The sequence below is a fragment of the Nestor notabilis genome, unplaced genomic scaffold (genome assembly GCF_000696875.1).
Source record: "Nestor notabilis isolate BGI_N333 unplaced genomic scaffold, ASM69687v1 scaffold2157, whole genome shotgun sequence".
Lineage (NCBI taxonomy): Eukaryota > Metazoa > Chordata > Aves > Psittaciformes > Psittacidae > Nestor > Nestor notabilis.
The window spans coordinates 3-11,080 of record NW_009935878.1 but is presented as its reverse complement, the minus strand read 5'-3'; the positions used below and the strand labels follow the sequence as shown (position 1 = coordinate 11,080).

Below are 11,078 nucleotides of genomic sequence, written 5' to 3'. Positions count from 1 at the left end.
TCCTGGATTCCCAGGCCTTGGGTCACTGCCCCTGCTTGAAGACCTGGCAGTTGCTCTCCTTGCAGTTAGCAATGAAAGCGGTGGATGAAATTCAGTCTTCCCCTTGCCTGTTTTAGCTAACACCCTACTGTAGCTGCGCAAAAGCAAAATCTTAATTCCTTATCTGTGAAACAGGGATAAATAATTCCATTAAGTGCCATATAATGCTGGGGTGAAAGATGCTCTGTTAGTGGATGCACTGCTCACAAGCATTTCAAGACCCATGCATGGAGTCCTTCAAGCATTTTAAAGCCCCTTGTAAGCATTTGTGCTTCTGTTATTTGAATAGCAAATAGAAGTCTAAAGACCGTCTCCTTTTATTTTATGTTGTTTGAAAAACAAGCCTAACTTGCAAGTCTCCATTTGCTGGGGAGAATGACAGAGCAACTCTTCTAAATATCCAGAATGGGGAAATTTCATGGACCATTCCTGATTTTGTTCACTTGACTGAAGATGCAAAGGACTTTATGAAAGGGATCCTACAGCAGCACCCCAAGTGAGTGCACTTTTCTGCTTCCTACAGCCAGTGTGCAAAGATGTTAGTGTCTCAGCAAGCAGATCTCAGCTCCTCAGAGCTGTGGTCGTTTAGAAAAGTAGAAATCTGAGTGAGATGTGGTTCGTTATGCCCCAACACTTCTTTATTATTCCCCAGTACCCAAAGCACAACTCTGCAATTTGTGAAACTGGCCCAATTCTGGTATGGTGATGTCCTTACGCCCTGACTCTTCCAGGCAGATGAGCTTCTGAAATGACACAGAGAAGTGGGAAAAGCAAGGACTGGTTTAGAGGGAGTTACGCGAGAATTAAATAACATTAACCATATTCATTAAGTAATTTCAAGTACAAAAGGCGGCTTGAAGGCATGGTTGCAGGCACTTGGTTTTTAATTTAATTTCTATTCTTTCTGCCTGCTCCAAAAGCTATTTTTGCTCTGGCCACCTAAAAAGTCAGTCAGTCTTAGGGCTGCTCCTGATGCTCTTGAACAGGGTCCCTGCAGAGTGCCATGGGGTCTTCCTGAGGATCTGTAGGGAGTCTCAGACTGAAAAAGGAGAATTGTTTCACCTCAAGGGGAGGAAACCTTGGGTTGAAAGCCTCTGCCTGTTTGGCTTCTAGCTCTAAAACAGCAACCTAAGGACACACACAAAAGTGTATGTGTGCGTCCACATGAAGCAGGCACCTTCAGAAAGATCTTATGGTTGCTACTGGAAGTGATTTGCTACTAAAATGGTGATCTTTTCTCTTATCAGAGCCCGGCCTAGTGCCTTGGACTGTCTTTCACACAAGTGGTTCATGGTAAGTTTGTCCGGGTTCCTTACTAGACTCATTAGAAACAGTGAGGTTGGAAGAGACCTTTAGAAGGGTAGCCCTTAAAGCTGCTTGATATTACTTGACAGTTCATTTTTCTCTGCTGGTCTCTTGCTTTCTATCCTACAGAGTAGCTCAGGCATGGCTCTCCAGAAAGAGGAGACACATCGGTGTTTACATTCCAAGATATCTTTCCTTTCAAAAGATAAAGATTACTGCTGACATGAGCCGACATAGTATGTCTGTGTAGAAGGGAAACTGGATTTGCAGAGCAAAGTTATGGTTTCTATTACAATGCCTAAGAAGAAAAGCTGAAAACTAACAATAACAAGAAAAAAAAAATAATGACATGCATTGAAAAGGGTTTGCTTTTATCATCGAAAAGCTGAGATTGTCTACAATTTAGCCATGAGGGGATTGTAGCATTTGGTCTATTGTAACTTTCCTGAACTAAACAATTCTGGAAGAAAGGGGATCCTAAAACCGAAAAAACTTCTCAGAAATGCAGTCAGGATTTTTAACCAATTATTTTCCTATCATTCCACCTGGCAGCATAATCTCCCCCTCGAAGCAGCTCATTTCATTAATACGAAGCAGCTCAAGTTCATTGTGGCTCGGAGCAAATGGCAGGTGAGTTGGCCTTAATCTATGTTGGTTCTTTTTAGTTATTTATATTTTAATTATATTTGTATTTTTAAAGTCTATCATGACAGGACAGTGTGCACAGCAGAGATCTCAGCCTGGCTACGAATGGGGAATAAGCCCGGGAGAGAGCAGTCAATGGATGTGGCAGAAATAAATTATCTAGGCTTTTATTGCCTGGAAATCACCTGATCTCATGCAGGTGCTTGTAAGATGCATGGTTATGTCTAAGCTACGTACCCTCAGCCACCTTTGCAATTGTTACTGAATTACAGACAGGTCCCAAGAAGACTCCTCTTTTCCTGCAGTTCTCTAAAATAATCAGAAAGATTGCCTTCTGAAGATGCCTGTTTCTCTCTGTTGGCAGTAAGGGGAGGCCAGCTGCTCAAGTATAACTGAGATGTCTTGCATGGCAGAAGGTAGAATCTTACCTCACACAGCATGGTAGGTCTTCTGTTGGCCTAAGTCACTGCAGGTTGTACTGCAGTCAATGGATTTAAGGCCATTTACTCCACCTAGGCTCTCATCTGAAGTGTTCCTTTAAAAACACTTTTCCATCTGCTTTGAGTGGACATATTGTCTTTGAAAACCCCATGTATGGTCCTGCTTCCCTGTTCACAACAGCAAGTATGTCCCCTGAAGTCAGTACAGTTTCACCTCTGTGAATGAGAGAAGAGGAAGACTTGGACAGCAGTGAGGCTTGGACTGACAATATGTACAAAAGGGTGTACAAGGCAATGTGTTATTAAACTAGTATGTGTGGTATTTAAGAATGCAGAAGTTCAGTTTGGTATGGTTGCTTTTACCATACTCCCACCACGTTTTTGTTTGATTGTGCTTTATTTTGTTTTGCTTTTCAGCGGTCTCTGATGTGCTATAAATCCATACTTGTAATGCGGTCTATCCCAGAAATCCTAGAAAGGACCCATGACAACACCTCCCTGGCCATCTCCCGACATCTTATTGAAGAAAGCACTTCATCCAGCACCAGTGGCTCCTCTTCAGACAACGAAAATTCCAATTTCCCCAAGAAGAGGCACTTTGGCTCTACACCCGAACTCCACTTGTCCATACTTGATGCACCAAGCCACCAGGAGCCTCCAAAACATGCAAGTGAAGAGAAGCACTCCAAAATCTCAGTCCCTCCAGTAAAACCCATAAGGAGGAAGTATGCTTCAATGAAAGCTGAGGTGGGGGAAAAATCACCTACAGAAAGCAAAGAGCTCATGGCAAGTATCTTAAAGGAGAAAGAGGAGGGGCTCCATCATGGACTTCAAGATGAAAGAGCAGATCAGTCCCAAAGAAGTGGTGCTACTGAGCCTTCATCAGTGAGGATTTCCGCAGAAAGCACTTTGCCTCTGTGTCAGAAAGAAAAAACAGATGTATTTTTACCTGACAAGGACAGAGTTGAAAAGGCTGAGGATGGGACAGAAAAGCCACCTGTCTGTGTTCCTAGACAGAGTGTCATTAAAAGCACTTTCTACAGCCAAGCAGCTGAGCTACCTGCAAGGGGGCCTTCCTCACCAGGCAAGGAGTTCAGGAGGCACCTGGACAGAGCCAGAAGGACTTTCCGGAAGGCTGGATATTCAAAGGTGCCCCTCAGTGGTCTCCGTGAACCCCTTCTAGAGCAGTTTGAACTGGAAGAAGAAGAAGGAAAGTCTGATTATGGAGGTGATCACAGGGAAAATCTGCTTGGTTCCTTGACCAAATCAGCTTCATTTGATACTGCAAGGAAACCACCACATCCTGCCATTGCTGGTGCTAGCCGAAGCCGTTCCCTGGATGACTACAGGCTGAGAGCCTCAAGATCAGTGAGGGAAGAAGATATTTTGGAAGAAGACTGTGATGTATTGTCACAAGAAAGTTGTCCTGAAGGCAGTGGCCACTGCGACATTTCTGCAGGGCCTGGCAAGGGATGTTCTGTAGACACTTCAAAGCAAGAGGACTTAAGGAGAGTGAGCAAGGATTGTTCAGAAGAGAAGCCCCCGCCTTCCACACAATGTGAGGGTAATGAGTGTCCAACAGGTATTGTGCAACAGCTAGAGAGACTTCCAGTGTCATCTCATAGGAGTGAGAATAGGAAACCTTTACTGAAGAAGTCAAAAGCTACTTATATTGAGGAAGAAACTGATGATTTGGAAGGTGAAAGCCCCTTTCTAACTGACCAGTGCTCAGATGTAGCTACATTATCAGCTCAAAACCATGAAAGCATGGAAAGTGAACATCAGGTGTCCGAGCAGCACCAGGCCTCCTATCACAGTGGTAAGGTTTCTGATGATCTGGAAGGTGGGCCTCCAGGTACCTTAACTGCTTCTCAAACACAAGTTGCTCCAGCTTCAGTCTGTGAGCTAGAAGATGAGGAATATCCAAAGGTTCATGGTGAGGGTAGAACTGTTGCCTTAGAAGGTAGAAGCTGTGATGCTGGAAAGACTGTCCCACCATCGCTCCACAGGGATCAAAGTCAGGAGCTCTCACATCACAGGTCGTCTTTTTACAGTGATGAGGAGTCTGCTGTGCTGGAGGGCTTAGTGGATGAGATGGTTTCCCTCTCTGAAGAGATGAATGTTTGGGCACATTCAGTTTCTGGTGAGGAGGAAAACAGAAAGCACATGTCTCCTCCCACAGAGATGGTCTACCAAGGTAGTCAAAGACAAGCACCCACAGAAACTTCCTTCCCTTCTGTACAAGGGAGTAAAAGAGCAGAAGTCTCTGAGCTGTACCTTGCAGAACCCTATCCTGTCGTGGGTGAGGAGTCAGTGGTACTGGAAGGGCAGGGAGCACAAATGGTTCCTCATGAATGTGAGCATCTGGAGGACTTGGCATTTGAGAGTGCTACTTCGAGCCAAGCGAGTGTTTCTTCAACAGATAGCTTGGACACTGGAAAAAGACACAGTCAGGTGTCAGTGATCCAGGACACGGTTAAGCATCCAGAAGTTTCTTTAGTGAAAATCAAAGACCTGTCAGATGAAGCACCCAGCCTTGGCAGTGGAACTCCAAAATTTGACATATCAGAGGTAGAGCCTGCCTATTTGAATTTCTCTGATTTGTATGACATTGTCTATTTTCCATTTGAATTTATGAACTATAGGAAGGCTCCACCCAAACCAACTGGTAGACGGTTTATACCTTTTGGTGAAAGGGCAAGGTCCCCTCCTGCAGGACATTTGCATAAAGATAAAAGACTGTGCATCAGAGAACAGGCAGAGGACAAGAACAGGAAGAACCATTTGGAAATATCTGAGGATTCAAAGGCAACTAATTTATTAGCCACAGGGAAAGGGTCAGAGAGTCATAAAGAAATGTATGGCCCCCAAAAGGACTCAAGTGGTAAGCAGAAAAGCTCTGTCTACAGCAAGCCAGGACTCTTTAAGCCATATGCAAGGTCTCATTCAGTGGAGCAGTCAGTGGAGCAGAGTCTGAAGAAGAAAGTAAAAGCTTCTGTCGCCCATATTTCAAGAATCCTAAAAGGAAAGATATCTCCTGAACCAGAGGCAGGGGAAGGTAAATATTTTACTCTTCATAGATTCCTTCACAGATGCCTTCATAGATTTGTTGCTATAACTAGGCTCTGCTAAATCTGCCTTTTCCCTTTTCCTCAGCATATCTGAGGCTGTGGTGAGACTGTGATTGCAAAACTGGCAGTTGCAGGTTATGAAATCAGCAGTCTTCAGCTCCACCACTAGCTCCCTGTTATTGGCTCACTTCAATGCGGAGTCAGCTGGGTTAATCTGCTGATGGAAGTGACTTAAATTCCCGTGTCTGAGTTTGTACAAAAGCAGATCAGGGCTGGATGATGCTTTCCTTGCTGCAGTTTCTTTTGCAGTTATCATCTGACCATGGTAAATCTTTAAAGCTAAAGTTCCTGGGAGAAGTTGGTGAGGTTACCCTGGCTACCTAAGTTGATAAGTTGATGTCACTGGACTACAGAATCTGTCCTTTCTTCTCTGCCACCCAATACGTACTGTTGTTTCGGGACATCATTCTGTTTGTAACAGCTGTCACAGCCTTCTCTGTTGACTGAGGGCTTGTTAATAAGGAAACCTGTGACTACTAAGCTATTTATGTGTGCTCTAAATGGATACCCCAGGGAGAAGGGTGGCCTTGAATGACTTCTCATCCTTTCTCAAAACAGAGTTTGGAGAGCTGGGAAGTGAGGCAGTAGAAAAAGAGCTGTTAACAGGGGCTGAAGGATCTCTGAAGAGGAAATCAGCACTCTCTTCATTCAAGTTACCAAGCCTCATGCCAAAGGAGAAAGGTATTGCTATTACAAAAGTCATCAGTTAGTTTTACCATGATGTATCAGTAATGAACATGACAGTGCTGTGTGGGGCCAGTTTCTAAGGATGGATCTGCAATGACTGTCTGGAGATGACCTGGACCAACTCATACAATACAAGCCAGCCTCCTACATTTATGTCATAACTATATACTTGTTAAAACTGCCTTGTCATGCCATTGCTTGCAAATTGGAGTCATCCTAGGAAGCCACTGCAAAGGAATAAAATCTATGTGTAAACTAGAAAGAGAATAAATGGAGTATTCAAAGGTGGGATGGCAGAATCAGGGAATTGTGAATTCCTATGGTCCAGTCCTGTGTCCATGTGTAAGTGCCAGACAAGCTACTGTAGATCTATAAAATGAAAAATGCTGGGGCAGGCAGAAACAGTGCATCGGCAAAGCTGAATTTGTTTTTGCCCAGACATGTTTCCCCTGGACTCTAGCAGGAGTGTTTTCTGAGGTCAGGTTAATGCCCCAGTATTAAGCAGAGCCCAGCCAAGCACTACAAAGGCCTGGCAGCTCCTGGACACTGTGGAGAAAAAACCCTGGACAAACATGGCAAACCTGAGCTTCCCCTTTCCCCTGGAGTCAGCAGCAGACTTGATGCTTTATGGGCTTTTTCCTCCTTCCGTATCCATCCTTTATGTCTTCTCTCTTTGTTTTGGTTTGATCTGACCCCCTTGTCCTTGAAACACTATCATTTAGTTTTGCCCCCACATTTAAGCTAGGCAAGAAGAAAGCTCTTGCTGTGACATGCTCTCTCTCTCCTATGAGCTGTTCTGCTTGCCTTAGATGTACCAGCAGGGCTGGGAAATCATAAAACCCTAGAATGCTTTGGATTGGAAGGGACTTTAAAGTTTATCCAGTTCCAACCCCCTGCCTGTGGCAGAGACACCTTCCACTAGACCAGGGTGCTCCAAGCCCCATCCCCTGCCAGGGATGGGGCAGCCACAGCTTCTCTGGGCAACCTGTGCCAGGGTCTCACCACCCTCACAGGGAAGAACTTCGTTCTCAGATCTCATCTAAATCTCCCCTCTGTCAGTTTAAAGCCATTCCCCCTTGTCCTACCCCAACATGCTCTGATAGAAAGTCCCTCTTCAGCTTTCTTGTAGGTCCTGGAGCCTTCTCTTCTCCAGGCTGAACAAACATTTCACAGCTCCCATCTAGTAGCAAGGTGTCCCAAATTTATTGCTAGAAATAAATAGAAATACTCAGAGGGAAACATCATAGAATCACAGAAAGGTTTGTTTTGAAAAGGTTCTTTAAGATCAAATGTCAGCTAACACTATACAATGTCAAACTTAGAGGACTTCCAAAGCTGAAGCTAGCTGTATATCTTCATTCCTTGTTCAGTCATAGTCAGATTAGATCTACATATATGGTCAAGAAATCAGGAAAGAAGTTCTTCCTAATATCTAATCTAAATCTCCCTTCTCTATCAGTTTAAAGCCTTTCCTCCTAGTCCTGTCCCTACCTGCCCTTGTCAAAAGCCCCTCTCCAGATCTCTTGTCAACCACTCTGAATTGCTGCTTTTCCTCTTTTTTTGCAGCACCACTGTTCGTTGAGGAGCTCATGGATCAGGCTGCTGCCATTGGACAGTGCGTAACACTGTCATGCCGGACCGCAGCTCATTCCCCCCTGCACACCAACTGGTTCAAAGGTGATGTTGACATCCCTCTAGGGAGTCCTTAATCTCAGGTTTAGACAGGCAGGAAGGGATTTAGACACCTTAGTATAAATTTGCAGGGTACTTATCTCTCCTATCTTCTGCTTTTCAGATGGGACACCTGTCCAAAGCAGCAGCCGGATCCTCATCTCAAGCACTCTCAAAAACTTCCAGCTGTTAACTATTCTCTCTGTTAGTGCTGATGATTTTGGTGTTTACACCTGTGTAGCCACAAACTCCCTAGGCTCAGCATCCACCTCTTGCATCATAAGAAAAGCAGGTAAGAGAAGTAGTACCTACAGAAGAAAGTATTACAAGTATTCCTGTCTAAAATGCGACCTGTAAATACCCGCGTGGTGAGATTTCTGCAGGTAGATTCAGAGGACAATCCCTCCCTTGTCTGCTCTAGTTTACAGCCCTTGCTGTGTTGGTAGCATGGCACATTTTGCAGGGTTCCTTTCCTCCTCTTCTCTGTTTAGTCTCTCTTCTGGATTCAGAGGCACTCCAGTAACCATGTGGTTCTAGAACCAAACTTCAAAATTTTAATGCAGAGTTTAAATTAGGCACGGTTAAATTGTTGCTCCACCAGGGGTGTCTATACATACATATTTAAATATATGTATATTATACATATATATATAAAGAATATCTGTACCTGAGAAATGCTGGGTGAGACCTTTGTATCACAGCAGTGCTATTGCTAACAGTCACCGGGTTTTGTGTCTCCTCTCAATAGAGGTTCCTCCCAGCCCTCCACCCCCTGACATTGTGGAGGTCTACAAAGATGGAGTGCAGATGGTCTGGAGACCTGTGGAAACCAATACGCCCGTCCACTACAGTGTCCAGTGCAAGAGCGAAGGTAAAGTGGAGTGTTGCCCTTATGCCTTATGCAAAGAATATCTCGATTTGTGTGGTCTCTTCCCCAGCCTGATTTTAGCCCCATAGTTTAGAGTTAGGGATGAAATTAATACAGCCATCCTTTAGCCATCTAAAAGTTAGATGTTGTGCTGGCTAAATCAGCAAAGCTTTTTTGTAAGTATACATTCATGTGAATCAAACTAGGTCACATGGAAGCTATGACCAAAAAGTGAACGGCTACAGGAGAATATGCATGGCTGGAGCCAGATTCTGTCAATGTTATACACTAATGATGCCCAGCAACAACAATCAGCCTATACCCAGGCTTTCTGTATGGTCTGTGGAGAAAGGTCTATCAGAAGGGCAACTCATCCTATGCTAAACAGCCATGCTTTCTTTTTCCATTGATAATACAGGAAGGAAACTTAAGGCAAACAGGTAGGACAAGATAAAAAAAGTTTGACAAAACTTTATCATTCCTTTGATGCTCTCTTCCAAGATTTGGTCCAGAGCCTGATGAATACAGTGGATGTTTTCTTGTTTGATTCCATGAACTTTGCATCAAATCTCCAAACCTGTTCCATCTCTTCTGGGGCAGCTTTTGCTGCTGTTACTATTACGAATGCTATGTCAAATAGTAATTTCTCCTGCAGTCACATATACACAGCCCTTTGGATTCAACTACTCCATGTTTCTTCTTTTAATTCTCCAAACATACAGGCATTCCTTTCTGGATTAGCATGAGCATGGGCAGAAGCTTTCTGCCTTTTCTTTCTGGAGCTGGTATCTGTTGGTTTTTCTCCAACACAGCTCTCTCTATTTGTATTCCTTTTGCCACAACTGCTTGGGGAGGATGCAAACACAGGTTGTTCCAATTAGGAAGAAAAACAGGAAACAGCATCTACAGTCTTTCACTGCATTCTGTGTATTTGGCAGGAACATTCTCAGTCCTGCTTTCCTGAACAAGGGAGGATTAAAATAATCACAAAAAAAAATTCCTTGTTTTATCCATTACTTGACAGTAGGCTTCTGCATGCTGCTTCTGCAGACACTTTTCTCTAAGATGTATCTGCTCCTTCTTACACACACACACTGATTCAACCAGTACCCTGCAAAGGCATTGACACCTTTGTTCTGAATGACAAATTTTTGTTTGTTTGAATGAAAGGATGGATTTAATCTCAGGCAGTCTTGTGTAATTGAGGTTTACTTTGAGCACAACAGCAATGGCAAAGTATGGGACAGTATCATGTGAAATGAATGATCAAATGTTTGCTGGTGATTTTAGACTTTACACCATAGTTCCATGAATAATGAGTCCAGAATATACCTAAAATTTCAGTTCCCTGGGAAATCATCTTAGTTTCATAAAAGCTGATTTAACCTGCCCAAGTTTTAAACACTAGGTTTGCTAGGAGGATGTTAGTGGGTAGTTCTGTCTTGAAACCCTGCACCTCATGCTTTCAATTGGATTCAAGACAAGGGCAAAGGGAAAAAAACCAGTTATTTCACTAGGCTTTTATTTGGAGTTCTTGAAGTATATTTGCATTAGAGGTTGGTGGCATGAATTAGATAAACAGAAACTACACAGGAAAATTTCACCATTGCTCTGAAGCAATATTGCCATACCTTGGACTGATTTCACAAAAGATAAGTTTGGCACATGTACAGCAAGCAGCACCATGCACAGAAGCTGGCCATAGCAAGTCAATTTTTCCTCCGCTCTATGAGACTCCAGTGTTTCTCCACAGTGCCAACACATAAATAAAGCTGATGAAAAAAAACAACCAACAAAACCCAAAATCTCAACACACACAGCCCCTCGTGTGACCATCTTAAATAAGTCCTAATCTGATTTCTGTCTTTCCTTGGTTAAGATGGGGAATGGATGGCTCTTGCTTCTGACATTGCTGACTGCTGCTACAAAGCCAAAAATCTCCCCAAGGGGTTTATCTACTGCGTCAGGATAGCCTGCACCAGTAAAGCAGTAATGAGCCCTTACAGCGACCCATCTGCCAAAGTGAAAATCACTGGGAAGGATGAAATGGGTAAGTTCAAATGCCAAGAAAGCATTGTGTTTTCCATACATCAAAACAATTGCATCCTTTTGGATGCAGGTCCAAAAGAGAAGAGGAAGTGAATCAAGAACAATTCCACTTGGCTCAGGGTGGTTTAGGGCTTCCTCTTCTCTGGCTCTCTTATTTAAAAGAAAATTATTTTCTAATTCTGGACACAGGGGACTATGTGTAAATATATAATAAATAATAAAATAATAACAATATGTAAATAA

At 43.4% G+C, this 11,078-nt stretch overlaps 1 protein-coding gene across 1 annotated transcript in view; it reads left to right on the top strand.

Annotated features, from left to right (window-relative positions):
* Window positions 1-10,836, top strand: part of LOC104408418 (obscurin-like) — a gene marked incomplete at both ends in the record, with an annotated part of 134,901 nt that extends 124,065 nt beyond the window's left edge. The window contains 9 exons of the mRNA XM_010018025.1: window positions 383-535; window positions 1,287-1,332; window positions 1,897-1,974; window positions 2,847-5,487; window positions 6,119-6,241; window positions 7,814-7,924; window positions 8,043-8,210; window positions 8,667-8,789; window positions 10,666-10,836. Coding sequence (XP_010016327.1) covers window positions 383-535; window positions 1,287-1,332; window positions 1,897-1,974; window positions 2,847-5,487; window positions 6,119-6,241; window positions 7,814-7,924; window positions 8,043-8,210; window positions 8,667-8,789; window positions 10,666-10,836 — 3,614 coding nt within the window. The remainder of the gene's footprint in view (window positions 1-382; window positions 536-1,286; window positions 1,333-1,896; window positions 1,975-2,846; window positions 5,488-6,118; window positions 6,242-7,813; window positions 7,925-8,042; window positions 8,211-8,666; window positions 8,790-10,665) is intronic.
* Between the last annotated feature and the right edge of the window lie 242 nt (window positions 10,837-11,078).